General features: G+C 35.2%; 1 protein-coding gene across 3 annotated transcripts in view; it reads left to right on the forward strand.

Moving 5' to 3' along the window:
• Positions 1–16,038, forward strand: part of LOC145669029 (arylalkylamine N-acetyltransferase 1-like) — a 45,956-nt gene that overhangs the window by 16,142 nt on the left and 13,776 nt on the right. The window contains exon 2 of one of the 3 annotated variants that reach the window (XM_081737375.1): positions 4,965–7,890. The exons of the other annotated variants lie outside the window; for them this stretch is intronic. Coding sequence (XP_081593501.1) covers positions 4,975–5,661 — 687 coding nt within the window. The 5' untranslated portion in view covers positions 4,965–4,974 and the 3' untranslated portion in view covers positions 5,662–7,890. Of the gene's footprint in view, positions 1–4,964; positions 7,891–16,038 lie in introns of those variants that run through there. 3 annotated transcript variants of the gene reach the window in all.

A 16,038-nucleotide genomic window follows, 5' to 3' on the forward strand; every position in this document is an offset into this window, starting at 1 on the left:
TTTATGTTGAAAGACAATGAATTTTCCTGAAAACACATCACATGATAGAATATTATTTTGCATTGAGTACCACATACTACCACAAACTTGGTATCTGCTTGACTTTTCAGGGTATGATGCCATGCATTGAAAATCACAAAAGTCTCGAGACTGTAAATCACAAAATTGAATAAATGCGCTCCCGATAGAGTGGGTATGGCATTTGCATCATAATTCTATCGACGACCAGATCCTTAGCTTTCTAAAACCACGCAACTCTGCCTTCAATGTTACCACTGCTGTCTTACAAATGGTATGCTGCTAATCCGTAGATCTGCTAATCCGAATAAAACACATGCTAAATTCGGGTTCAGAAATTCTAAACATTTCTGTACCTTTCAAAAAGTGATTTTGGAGGCTGAATGTAGAATGTGTTGACCCTTTTCTCTGATGTTCTCACAGATGTGGTGGGGCAGCAATTGCATCGTAATTAAATATTCCATTATCCTATGACTTGATATTATTAATTTTCTCAGACGACACATTCAATAATCCATTTCCAGATGAGTGTGTGCCATTTAATATATTTTGGTTCATGTGTCAAGCTCTGTCTTCTAGTGTCTCTTCGAGGAATACTTTTACCCTGACATTACAAATCACTCTGATGCAGCGTACGTCCTTTTGCAAATTCTCTCCCAATGCAGCATCTGTATGTTTCGAAAGTGGAATCAATATTTTCATCCAGTGGCTTCTAATCACTTGAGAAAATCCGCTAGCATGTTGTGGTCACTCCTAATTTTGCAGGACTTAGTAATAAAATAATACTCTTGAATAAAATTATTAGTTGTGAAGTTCTATTCATAGGAAAGAGGCAGGAATACTTTTGAAAGAACAAAGTTGAGAAGAGACACGCAATGCAATATGTAATGTGTATGACAAGTTTTTGCTGATACAATAAAACAAACATTTGTACGTACAATATCCTAAAGTAGATTTGAGTCGAGTTTAGCGTCCCTTTCAGCAGTCAGACTGCATGAGATGTGGACGCACAGAGTTTAACGTGTGATTCGAACCACATCACTACCCGACGGAAGTCGACCTGAATCTCCTGTCAAAGGCGTGTACATTATCCATATAGTTTAGAGAGAGTTCATGTTGCAGTAGGCACATGCACATGCAACATGTATAGATCTTGTAACCCATAGATACATGTTGTTTACGTTGTTGGTTCGTGTCTGAGTGGTTAACCCGCGTGCTTTCTGTGTCCAATGGCCGAGACTTGCTTCCCGCTCCGGCTTATTTGCCCTAGACCAGATACAAACAAGTTCAGATCCCTATTTCAACAGTAATTCTGTCTCATAAAGCCTCAATGCTGAAAAGTGGAGCTAAATTTCAATCAACGAATCAACCAGCATACGGTTCAGTTCAAATATTAGAAACCTTTGGAGTAAATTGTTATAGCATTTTTAACAAAACTTCCAAAATTTGAAGAAGGCAGTGCAGACTACGAAAGCATCGCATGGTATCTTGAGATTCAATTTTTTGTTTTCCTAAATGAAAATGTATAGGAGAATAACAACATTTTTTGTCACTAAACTCTGATGCCACCAATTTTAAAATTAAATGAAGACAGTAATATTGTTTTGCATTAGGCAAAACTTTCGCATTCCCTACTGTCACATTTTGTTTCAGTAAAGGTCATACTAACTCAATTTAGCATTCATGTTCATTCGTTTTCAAAGATTTCTTGGTAAGGAGAGTATTGCTGAAATAAGTAATATGAAATTATTTGAGTAGTTTGAGATTTGTCAAATTCTAAATGCCCCCTTTTCCAGCTTTTGGAAAATAAATGGGTGAAATGATCTCTAATGAACAGTCATGCATCATTACGGCCATCGAGATTTGATTTGAACTTTCCATAATAAAAATTCTGAATACACTACACAACATCAAACTAAAGTCCGCTTCACCCGAATTGGCGTGTGGCATCAGCCAATAATAAGCTCGCAGTACCCTGTTACTAAACCTTCAGGGAGGAATCTAATCATTCATAATCGATTTTGTTCGTATTTATGGACAGTTACGAATGATTAGGTTTTTCCCTGAAGGTTTAGTAAGAGGGCACTGCGAGCTTATTAGTTGATACTACACTCCAATTTGGGTGACGCGGACTATAGCATAGCTACATATAACGTTCAGTTGCCGGCTGGTGTAGTTGTGCAGTGCAGGGAAATTGTAAGACTTTTCTTGCCTTGGGTTTGGATCCCGTTCAGAGTATGCGTATTACGTATTGTTTTTTTTATCATCTTTTAATTATGATTAATTTCTCGTTGTCTATTTTAATCTAAACGGGAGAACCACGAGAAATCTTTGAAAAGCTCAAAAATAAGTACGGTAACATTCATTTATTAGAAACTTGCAGGTATACCATCTTTCTTCAGCGAGTTCTGTTGACAAAATCTGATCAACATTTTTTTTAAAAAATCCTTTTGAACTATATATTTTTGTTAGGAAAATGACAATCAGGATTTTTTTCTGTCTTTAATATTTTGTCCTGAGTTGATAGAATTACTTCTGTGTTCCTTTTATCGATAGACAAGTAGTGTAGTAATTTTTCCACAGCCATTGACACTCTGATTATAACGAAACTAACACTTGTTGCAAATTTTAAATCAAATTTCAGCTCTTTCTGAAAGTTCCTACATTAATTTTACAAAATTTGTTAGAAAATTAGAATAAAACTATGTACTATATTCTTTAGATTATGTAATCTTTTGAACATGCTGGAGATGGATATTGCAAATAGAAAATGGTCTCTCTTATTATTATTAAACGTAGGTTAAATTTCGTCTTAAAGAATTGAACTTTTCTTTTTTAAATTCATTTCTCCAGACATTGTTGGTTGGTTGTTTGATTTGGAATTTGTCCTGTTCAGCACCGAGGCTATATGAGACGTCGACATATAGTTTAAAGTGGAATCCGAGTTTCTCTGGCTAAGGACGCTTACACTAATCACATAGTCATGAATCAGTTCTCTTTAGGCATTGTTGTATCTTAACTGCTAATCAAATGTACCCATTGTTGACATAAATAGTTTTTACATTTTTTATTCGTTAATATCAACGATCTTCCAGATCATATACCCAACAGTGAAAAATTTTTGTTCGCTGATGATCTCAAAATATATGCCAGGATAAAATCAGTGCATGATTGTCTTGATTTACAACACGACTTAGAGAGTATTTCGAGAGAGATTATGAAAATGATTGAGAGTATGAGTCCCTATTATCATTCAGCAGAAACAAAAGTATGGTTATCAGCTTAATAATAATTCTATAAATAGACCTAATACAGTTAAAGATGTAGGTCTTGCATTTAACCCAAGGTGACCAGACGTCCCAAATTAGCCGGGACAGTCCCTTATTTTGAACCGTTGTCCCGTTTTATTCTGATTCTCAAACGGGACGCCCAAATGTCCCATTTTTAAGAAAAAATGACCCAGGTGTCCCGCAATTATTATTCAAAATATAAATGGCCAATGCAAATTCTACACTCTTCCGTACCAACACTCATTGGGAAGGTTCAGCTGTGTCTGGAACTTCTGAATGTTCAAATGGGAATTGAGTGTTCTGTGCTTTGAGTAGTACTTAAGTTAGAAACGCTGTGTTATCATTTTTACTTGTGTACTTTGTAAATTAAAAACACTGCTGAGTCCCAAAATGCAATGTGGAATGCCCCCTCCTCGTCGCCGATTCGTATGCGTCCCGTTTTTAAAAGTAAAAGTTCTGGTCACCTTGATTTAACCCGAAATTAAGGTCCATTAAACACATCGAAAATATTATTCATGAGGCGTTCAAGTTATTAGGATTCATAATTAGAAGTGGTAAGGACTTCAGAAATACTGCAACACTCTTCAAAATGTATTATTTATATGTACGCACCAAGTTGGAATATGATGTTGTGATTTGAAATCCCTCTCAAGAAAAATATCTTCAACAAATTGTAAACGTTCAATCAAAATTTCTAAGGTATTTGATATACAAAATGACTGGAATTTCTCTCTCACTTGAAAACCATAGCAAACTGGTAGACAATTGTAATATTTACTCATTAGAACAAAGGCGTAATATTGCTGATACGGTATTCTTCCAAAAAAAATAGTTCGGAATGAATTCGATTGTTGAAAGTTTAGACCTTCATTATACTTCCATGTTCTTTTGGTTAGAACTAATAATACAGGTATCTTTTATTGCAACAAGGCTGTGATCAACATAATGCCGAAGTCATCAATCTGGAAAATAAGATTTTCTATAATAAATTATGTCTAAAACATGATACAGTGTCCTGTAAAGTTCTTAAAAAAAACTGTTGTAAAAACGAATTACAATATTTCAACACTTCAATTGGGTATGTCTGTTGTGCTGATAAATAAATAGAGGTATTTTCGTCAGCCGTTGAAACTTTCAGGGCTGGGTTTCAGTGAATTTACCATAAAGGATATGATATGTGTTGTATAAATGATTAAATATTTTGGTATAGAAGTTTCAAAGGCATTCTTGTCATGAATAAACTATGCTAGATATCTAAATGATCCATGTTTTTAATTTCTTAAGTATGTCATAATGTTAATATGTACACATTTAATTATCTAGTTCGGGGTCGCGGTGGCTCAGTGGTAGAGCGTTCACCTCTGGTGCTTGGGGTCCCGGGTTCGACCCCAGCCCCCGCCAAGTGAACTTTGTGGTAAACAAACACCGTGTGCGTGGGTTTTCTCGGGGATCTCCCGTTTCCTCCCACTTTCTTCATTCCACCATTTCATTCATTATCATTACCGTCTCCTTTAGCCTGACCGGCATAACCCTGGGACGTAAAACTCAAAGATTTCATTTTTTCATTTTTAATTATCTAGTTTTTGAAACTTTTCAAAACTAAATGTTTTTCACAAGATACTCCACTTAGTTTGCGTTTGCTCCTTCTATTTACAGACCCTGAACCATGCTGAGCAAACAAGTGTGGAGAAACGAAAATGGTATCACAGTCCAAGTTCTAACCAAGGATCGCTTCCAAGATGCACTTCAGTTGGTGAATAGGTCTTTTTATGTTGATGAAAGCTGTTCGAAAGCAGTCCGCTTGTCTGAAACTGAGCAGGGAAGAAAGGAGCTGGATCTCCTAAGTCTAAAAGTAATTGAAGAAGGCGTGTCGTTGATTGCAGTGGATAATGCAACAGGAAGACTCGCAGGAGCGTCCTTCAACAAAATCCAGACAAAGGCTGAACCAGGGGAAAGTTTCTTCGAGGCATTTATGGAAAAGGAATGCAGCGATAAATCTGCAAAAGCCCTGATGGATTTCATGATCCAAATAGACGGCCGCACTGATATATTTGGTAAATATGGAGTTAATAAAACTTTGGAAGTGATGTTTCTGATGGTGGACCCTGATTTCCGAGGAAGAGGGGTTGGGAAAATGCTGGTGCGCACAGCCTTTGATGTGGCACGGGAGTTAGGTATTACGGTGGTCAATGCAATATTTACGTCAGTGATTTCACAAAAAATTGGAAAGGCGCTTCAAATGGACGAACTAGTGGAAGCAAGCCATGATGATTTTGTATTCGATGGGGAACCTTTCACACCGCGAACCCTACCGACAAAAAGTAGTATTTTAGTAGCCAAGAAGATTGTTTAACCGCCGATCTCATGTAGTACATTAAGTGTTTTAACCAAATAGTCTAACAGGTATATGCTAACATTTAGTATTACTTAAGGCTAAAATTAATGTGTGGATAATGAATCTTACAAAAGAATTGTCGAAATGTTGTATCGTACAAAATTTACTTTTCTTAGCGTAATGTTTTTTTTTTTAATTTTATATAGAAATAAAATGTAAAAATGAAAAACAATTCGTTAATTTTATCAAGAGGTTTGTTTATTCCACGCTCGTAAATTTCTTTGTTTTGTTTTTTCATCCACTTGTTAAATGGTCTAAACAAGACAAAAAAAAAAAAAAGAGAGAGAGAGAGATAGCATTATTTTTACATATGTAAATTACGTTGTTTGCTTCCGTTGTAAAAATTCCTTATCGTGTAAAACTGTGTATGCAATAAATTATAATAAAAAGGTAAAAACTTCTTAGTCACTCATGATAATAAACACTTTTCTATCAAACTAACATATTTTTACACACGTAAACGTTTTAAACGCCAGAAATAATACTTTTTACGTGTTAGCACAAATAATGTGCTTTTCTGTGATATATAAACAGAGGACTTCTTAGTTTTATTTAATTTAATCTCTGCTATAATCACCCATAACTAGCAAACCAACACCTTAACCTTTTAATAATAAACAGCTGAGTCTACAACCCTATCTCTAAAACTCAACATCTTATATAAAAAAATAACAATCTCAATTACCATATATTCTTGTTCTAAATTACACTAAATAAGTAATAAATCTAGTAAACTAGTTTCATTTATCAATTTACAAATACAACCGTTTCCAGGTTATTAAAAAATATCTACATCACTAACATCGGGTTAATAAAATAAATTTTCCTTACATACACAAATTCATTACACTATATTTCCTAAATCTTCAGTAAAAAAAAAAAAACTATTACATTCAAATATAAAATTTATGTGCAAACAATTATTTCTACGAAAAAACTAAAATTACCCAAACAAAATTGGTAAAAAATACATATATCTTTGTAACACTATATATTGTAATATTTTAGCTCTATCTTCACCCTTATAACAGTGTCACATCACCAAAAGAACAATCGTCGACCCATCCTGCTCATAAAGTGGCTCCTAAAATAAAAAAAAATGAACAATGGTAAAATAATATGACGACTAAAATAAATTGTATGTAACTTAATGAAATTAAAATGTAAAGGTCAAATGAAAGCGAAGATAAGTATGATCAGAATGACCTTGGCCGAATCATTTAGGAATCTTTTTTGAGCCATCGTCTAAAATATTCCTGTCCGACAGGGTAGCTTAAAAAATTTGTGATTTTGAGCATTTCTTCTCTAAAGATTTACCTGCAACCTTGCCCTTGATATACGAAGTAAGAAGTTTCAGGCTTCCCACAAAGGATTCTTGCTTTAATAAATTTGATAATTTTTGAACATAATATCCTCATTTGTTCAATTAATTTCTTACTTCGTCTCAGATTATTATATAACCATAATAACCAATTGAAATTGTTGGATTTATTTTTAACTAATATTGAAAAAGATCAAATTTGAACATAATGTTGAAACGTTAATGACAAATTCCAAAATGTTGAACGTGAAGAAAAGTCAGTATCCTTTCCAGAAAGCAAACTTTGAACAAGTATACAAGAGATACTTTACGAATTAAACGGAGAACTTGAGAAAAGTTTATTTCCAAACGTAATAAGAACTGAAGTCTCCAATTGAATACAAGGGAACTTGAAAAGTTAGAAAACAAGAAATGGAAGTATCACATGAAATATAAGTAAACTGGGAAGTTAAAAAGTTATTTGAAATTCTCAAAAAAGTAGTTAGGAGAAAATGTTTTGAGTAAAATAGAGACAATGTTATAAAAACTTAAGTATAATGAATAACTCAAGTCTTTTTCTGTGTATGATTTTAAAAGATTTTTTCAAAATTTTCCAAATACAAGTTGTCTTAGTAATTGTTTTATTGGTGACTCACGTATAATAGCGGAAGATATTTATGAAACTCATTTTAAAATAACAAATAGTCCGTATTATATGCAAATACAGTACATAGAACTGTAGTTAATAAGTTGATTTTTCTTTTAATTTGATAGACATATCATTTGTAACATAAGGTGGCATAATTAAAGCAATTAGAAAATTAAAACCTCGAAGTGCTGTAGGATTTGACAACATACCCACTTATGTAATAAAAGATTGTAAGAAAGGTGTAGTATCGATATTTTTTTATATATAGTTATATAAGGAGGTCCATTTCTCAATTTTGGAAATTTTGAGTTTTACGCTGTAAATGGTTCCATATCAATCCAAGGCAACCTGTGAGAAAAATGTGCTCAATTGAATATTAAATGGTACTCCAAGCGATCACAAATTTTCAATGAATTTTTGATATACAATACGAGGGAAATATGTCTTGTAAGTTCAGAACAATTAGATCGAGTGACACTATATCTTGAATAGGGATAATAAAGATAGATCTAGAACAGCATCTATTACCGTATAGCATCATCAGGGTAGCCATATTAAATTTTGCCGTTTCATGGTCAAAACTTTTAATGGGAAAGGATCATGCCACGTGTTTTGAGGTGCTTTTAATCACAAACACACGTCTGACGATATATCTTACCTTTAATCATTTAATAATTTGTCATTATCTTCATGATGCCTGTTACAATTGTCCTTCCAAACTTACAAGGTACCTTTACTTCATATTTATTTATATCTATATTATAACATTGAAAGTGACTATCTTTGTGACTCTTAATCTCTTGAACCGCCCGACCGATCTCGATCAAATTTTCAACGTAGATGCGGTTCTGGCCTGGGAGTGCTTCTAGCTATTTACTTTGAGGGTACAACTTAGGGTAGAGGGAAAAGGGGAACATAGAAAAAATAAATAAAACTTAATAACTCTTAAACCACCCGACCGATCTTGATCAAATTTTCAGTGTAGATGATGTTCAGGACTGGGATGATTTTTATTATTTCACTTTAATGGAGCAACCTAGGGGAGGGGATAGAGAGGAGATATACAAAACTCAATAAATATAAAAATAAAAGTGACTATGTTCGTGAATTAATTACTTTTGAACCACCTGATCGATCTCAATCAAATTTTCAATATATATGAAGTTCAAACTGGGAAGTATTCTATCATTTCATTTTGACAGTAGATCTTAAGGGAGGGAAGGAGGGGAAAAATATGAAAATGAATAAAACTTAACACTGGAACCACGTGACCGATCTCAATCAAACTTTCAATATAGATAACGTTCGGGCCTGGGATGTTTTCTTGATTTCACTTTTACAGTGCAACGAAGGGGAGGGGGAGGTATATGTAAAAAGAATAAAAGTAAAAGTGACCGTCTTTGTGACTTATCACGGTTTAACCACAGGACCGATCTTAATAAAATTTTTAGTATGGATGAGATTCGGACCTGAGGTGCTTTTTATCATATCACTTTAACGCTAGAACTTAGGGAAGGGGAGGGGACAGATATAGAAAAATAAATAAAACTCAATAACTCTTGAACCACCCAACCGATCTCGATCAAATTTTCAACATAGGAAAAATTTTAAGGTTCGGGCTTAGGAAAAATTTTATCATTTAACTTTGACGGTGCAACGTACTAGAGGGGAAGGGGGAGGGGAGACATGTAAAAAAATAAAAATAAAAGTGACTGTCTATATGACTTCCCTCTTGAACCACCCGACCGATCTCGATCAAACTTTCAACATAGATTAAGTTCGAACATGAGATGATTTTTGTTATATCACTTTGACGATGTAACTTAGAGGAGGGGAAAGACATTTACAAATGGTCGAAAATGACTGATATTAGTGTCGAATCTATAGTTTTCGAGGTCGCTGAGATAAACACTGACACTTCTGATGCCATTTAAATACAAATTCAGCCCCGCAAAAATTATGGGAGGGGAGGCGGTTATATATATATATATATATATATATATATATATATATATATATATATATATATATATATATATATATATATATATATATATATTTCAACATTATACTAAATGTACAAATTTTACAATATCGGCATTTGAAAGCATCTGTTTACATTCATGTAAATAAGTTAATCCAATAATCGAGATTTGAAAGCAATTAGATACAACCATAAGTAATTACATAAGAATTGTAAAATAACAATGATTATTAAAAAAACTGTTATAATGAAAATTTCAAATGAAACAGTAAATATCTATTCTTCGGTACTTTGTTCCCATGATGTTCGGCAGGTACTACTAAATCTTCTGCTTTCAAAGGCTCCAACCTGTCATGTTATGTCACTGTCTTGACGTACGGTACAGCATTCATGCTGTTTATATATATATATATATATATATATATATATATATATATATATATATATATATGTATATATATATATATATATATATATATATATATATGTATATAAACTTATGGACTGTGAGCTCTCTCTTCATACTCCTTGCTCGGTTGCTACATAAATTGATGCACCAATGATGTTTCTTTTTTCTCCTAACCTCCCTTCTCCGCAATTACAGAAGAAAGACTTCTTCTAGCTCTTTACTAGTGGGTAACGTTCCCATTATAGCCGACACGTTCCCACGTTGAATGGCTATGCTTATGCGTTGAATCAGGAAACTTTTTGCTCGATTATCTCCTGATTTAATTGATAGACGGAGGCCGAATTCTTTTATAAATTTGAGGCCTCCTTCTTCCCAAGAACCGCTAGACTCAATTGCTATTGTAACAAAGCAATAGTTATCGAGTAGATTGCTATATTTATTCCTTTTTTCTTTCGCTCTTCGAGCAGCTACGAGTCCAGCTTGTACTGAGGCATATTGTAGGTTGGAGGGGGCATAGGTGTCTGAACATGTGAAGTCCCAAATCAATGCCTTTCCTTTCTTCCAAGGTACTAATGTCATACCATCGGGTCTTTTTCCGTCAGATCGGCTGCATCCAATCGGTTCCCTCACTGCTGGGATCCCTGCTGATATTAATGCTCTTAATATTATATCATTTACACTTGAATGACGTGGGTGTCTGCCTGCGCTGCTTTTGCACGACAAACCGTGTAATCCTTTTTTATCTACAAAGGTGTTACAAATGGGGCAGTGGTGTGGTTCACATATATCTGCTCCCAACCGTAGTGCAACTGATACTCGGAAGCTCTCATTGGATAGGTGTAGGCCCAGAGATGGTGATGGTAGAGCTTGAAGCCATGCTCCGTTTTCTGGGGACATGACCGCTAAAAGTCTGGCTTTATCTTCGATGTTATTTGTAGTCTGCAATAAAGAAGCTGCATGGCAATTAACGATGGGCTCGTCCCAAGCCGACTGATTGTTACGTTTTTCGAGAGCCGTAGGGTCTAACCCAACTAAATTTGTCCATTTAGCTATGCAGTCCATCACATCTGGATTGGTGATTTCGTCGTTATCCCATTGAAGAAGTGAACTAACTATTTGACTTGCACCGTAGAAAGACGCTAAAAAAGACGGAATAGCCATATCTGTGACGCGACGGATTCCAAGGCCTCCATTTTTGACTGGTAAAGAAGCTTGTATCCACGAGTTGTTATTAAGAGAACAATTGAGGATGGATTCCAGACCAGTTTTAAGAGTATCGTCATACTTTCCCAATAGGGCATCTTCCTTAGCGCTTATAATTACGAACAATGAATCATATTTTCAAAATTTGACCTCTTGAGAAAAGCGTGTTACATGATCGGACACTAGGGGGCGCGGTGGTAGAGCGTTCACCACCGGTACTTGGGGTCCCTGGTTCGATCTCAGCTCGCGCCGTGTGGACTTTGTGGTGGACAAACACCGTGCTCTTTGGTTTTCTCATGGTTCTCCCGTTTCCTCCCACTTTCTTCATTCCACCATTTCACTCATCATCACCGTCTCCTTTAGCCTAACCGGCATAACCGTGGGACGTAAAACTTAAAGATTTCATTTCATTTTCATGATCGGACACTAATATAGAACTTTAAAAAAATAATCAATTAGCCAGCATTTATATACTACAAAACATTTTAAGTTCTGATATTGCAACAAGACAAGTAATGAAGAATGTTAATTGGCATAGTAGGTCTATGTTAGATAGGTTGCTAAGAAACGTACAGTCGTTTCCAAAATCATTGTCGCATACCTATAACTGTCTTGCTGTGGGAATATAATTTGATAAGGATTTTGCAGGACACTTTTAATACTGTTACTATATGTATAATCGGGAAATGTATATTTGTGGTAAATTCAAAATACAAAATAAAAATAAGTAAAACAAAGTGTTGCTGAATGGACAAGAAAAGTTTTTCGTTATATTGTTCATATTGACTCCTCTTTTGACATGAAATTTATCACATATATGTCTTTGCCGATTATACGCATACTAACATTATAACAAATTCCGGGTGAAATAGTTATCAAATTATATTCCTAAACAACATATGTATAGACATGCGCCCATTAATTTGGACATGACTGTACATTAATCTCAGTGTAATTTTTAAAAGAAATTCCCATAAAAGTTTAAAAGCTGCGATAATTGTACTACCGTACCATGAATTTACATCAAGCTGTAATACATGTTATTAGTTATTATTTATTATGTAATTTATTTCGATTATGTATAAGAAGCCGGCTCAGTGATAAAACATTCACCCCTAGCGTGTGGAGTTCCTGGTTCGATGCTAGCTCGTGCCAAGTTAAGTTTGTGGTGGACAAACATCGTGTGCATGAGTTTCCTCGGGTTCTTTTGTTTCCTTCCACATGTTCCTTTCATCATTTCATTCATTGTCATAACCATAGTTTTTTTAGATTGAGCGGTATAACTGTAACTGAAAGAATTTTTTTTATTTCCTTCTCTTTTGAAACTCGAATGTAGTAGTAGGCATTTAAGAACAAATTTGTTTTTGTTTAATTCGTGAATTAGATTGATTTCACGAATATTTGTAATATAAAATCTACATATATTTTAAAATTGAAACATGTGAGAGTAAAATAGTGCATTTGTTCTGTACACTTTCTGTAAACTGATAAATAAACGAGTAGTAATTGTAGTCTTTATGCTTTGAATTATATTTTATGAAATAAGAGCTTAAACTGGAAGCCAATATAAATTAGCTTTGGTAGTACAGAGCTGATTTGTTAATAAACCATTTGTAATAAATTTGATTTGTTATTTTTATAGTTTGTAGCTGGAATAATTAAATTTTATATACAATTTGTGGAAGTTTAAGAACTAGTATACTAACATAATTTAAGCCTGCCTCTGTAATTATAAAATTAGAACATAGTGTGCTGTATCAAATTTATTCAATTCGGTTATGGATGCTATAGTTAAAACTTTTACAAGAGTGACTTTGCATTGATGTAGATAGTAGAAGTCAAATTATTATATTGTAACTTTACAATATAGCCTCAAATTAGAAAAAAAAAAAAAAAAAGAAAATCAAACTAATTTAATTTGCTCTTTATCCAGATAACTTCTTACAAGGAACCCCTTGAGTGCGAGGTCGCAAATGCAATCTCTAGTAAGGCTCATTTGAAAGTGTGTTGTGAACAATGATGACAGGAAAAATATTAGCTGCTACTGACTCACCATGTGCATCAGTAGGGCGACAGAAAATACCCGTCCGAGAGGTGCAAAGATCAACCTTCTATGGAATGTATGTATTACACTTTACAAAATGGATATCGTCGACATTGACGAAATGTTCAAAATGAACCATTAACTTGCATCATGAACACCGAATGAAAAATAACGCGCCATAGTGATCACAAATGTTCGCACCATAAGGCCCGTTACACAGTCAAGCGGAGCTCCGCGCTCCGTCTTCCGTGCTACGCGTGTATGCTTACACAGTCATCCATAGCTACGCGCCACCTGATTACATACACAATTCTCCTCAGTCAGTGTTGCGATTCAACATGAGTAAGATCGAAACGACAATAGTGGCTTCTTATTATCTCTGTAAGAAGAGAAAACGAAGGACACAGAAAAATAGGCGGTTCCAAAGTCATCCCTTAGTTACTCAAAGAAGTTTGAAGGGAGCTTTTGTGACGCTTTATGTAGGTTTGCGAGATTAGAAAAAGTTCTTCAATTATTTTCGCATGTCAGTCCGGTCGTTCGATGAATTAATTGGAAAAATTGCGAATATCACGATTTTTGTATTCTACGTAAGCGGGATCCCATAAACATGGTCTTAATTCAACTTCTGTAATAAGTCTGTCTGGATCAATCTTAATTTCGGTTTTGCTACTATGCACCTTGCTCTTTACATTTTAAAGGGAAGTGGTTGCTCCGCGCGCGGAGTTCCGCGTGACTATGTAAGCACCCATTTGCTGAATGGCCCTATCCGCCTCGCGGAGAACGAAGCGCGAATAGCGCCACGCGGAGGCCTCCGCGTGACTATGTATGCACCCATAAGAAACAATAGAACAATCTTGCCACGCGGGACTCCGCGCGCGGAGCTCCGCGTGACTGTGTAACGGACCTAAAGATCGATGGCGAAGTGCTTGGTAGTTACAAACCGTTCAGTGCGTTTAGCTAAGTATCCACTCTTAAATAATGCATATAGAATCATATTGATGTGACGGGTGCCATCCCATTCCATCAATCCTCATCTCCCCGTCTCATGAAAATAGGGACGCAATCCAGGAAATATATTTATAATTCTTTTTAGTGATGGGACAAATGACAAAAAGCGAGTATTTCCATATTCCAGTTAGTAAAACTGCAAAAATCTTTTAAGTTCTACGCGAACTGTGTAAACATGAAAAAACTTGTACACTTTAACTACAAAACTTTCAATACGATAAAGGAGACTATCAACACCTGTTTGCAAACAACTATGTACGATATGTGCCACACAGCCTATGCCAAAACTATTCTTATCCAGTTTTGATTGCAAATTTTGGCACACATTATTCTTTCCACGTCTATTGAAACCGCCAAAGTTCGTGTTGGTGTTGTCAGCACAAAGCCCTACAACTTTATTTTCAAAATTGTGTATCTCAAGAACCTTTTTCAACAATCATCACTGGAGTTCAGAATTTTTACCTGGCAGAGAGGCGAATTCCAAAAATCTAATATTAATACCACCCTTAGAAAGAAACAATCTTACTAACACAGGAAGCAGTTTCTCAGATTTCTTGTAGTAGCGACAATATTTAGAGAAACATTGAAGCGGGATTTCAGATCATTGTGAACATTTTCCAAAGATAACGGCGCTAACACAATGCACATGATTGCTTTACTTTTTTGTGCGAGCAGCAGAATATTTCGGTTCGAAAAGCTCTTTTATTAGCTTTGATATACAATCACTTGAACGGAAACTGTGCCCGTGTTGAACAGTATGAAACGCAAAAACTCCTTCAATAGAATAGAAAGAACTTTCTCGTTTTGTGCTTTTATCAAAAAAGACGCAACGCTGGTGGTGCTACATCTTACTTTTTCAGCATCTTTATGTTTTTTCGACTATGTATGTTCACTCCTTCCACTGTGTCAGACAGAAAAGCTCACACCACATGTTTGGCACACAACACGGGATTTGTCTTTTGTACTTAAGTCAAAACGCAGGAATTTAAATTCTTGTTGCAGATTCATTGTAGCTACATGTGCGTTTCTTGATAACTAATTTTAAAATATCCATCTGTTGCCTTTCGTCTACACATTTGGAAACAAATACACGGTTCCTGTTTCCGCACTTAAATCGCACAACAGACTGCTCGGGACGTACACAATCCTCAGAAGAAAAAAATCTTTCAGTAGACAACGAACACCTCCGTCTTACTGACTTTTGCAGAGTTACCAACATCCATCCAACATTCTCGAATGCCAGAGAGTTGCCAAGCTGCTAGCATCCCTTCCCAGCCATGCCCGTAAGAAATTTGGCGTTAAAAATTTCGGGTTCAAATTTCCTCTACCTACATACAATTTACTTATAATGACTATATTTTTAAAGACGTAAGAATGAATATGAAAATTGTCTATCAAATGGTTAGAAGTGAAAAGTATGTGGCTAGGATTGCTACTGGTGTTGAACTAGTAACCCTAGACTTTTAGGCCTACCTTTGTTCTTATCAGCGCCCTGATATTGGAGCTCACCCCTCTTTTCCTCTCTGTTACAAGGCAGGGTCAAGTAATTCGATACTTATGGAAAAGAAAAGACACGGTGAAGTTTGTTCAACAAACAGCTACTGTTAAAATCTTTTGCTGCCTTTCGAGCAGTACTGCGAACTATGGATCATGTTTAATGTAGGGAACTAGCCTTCCCCAGACCCCCAAGTTTGCTCGACCTACGGCCTTCTACCTCTTAAACCCGCAATTCTACGGA

The sequence above is a fragment of the Thermobia domestica genome, chromosome 13, assembly GCF_964235325.1.
Source record: "Thermobia domestica chromosome 13, izTheDome1.hap1.1, whole genome shotgun sequence".
In the NCBI taxonomy this organism is placed as follows: domain Eukaryota; kingdom Metazoa; phylum Arthropoda; class Insecta; order Zygentoma; family Lepismatidae; genus Thermobia; species Thermobia domestica.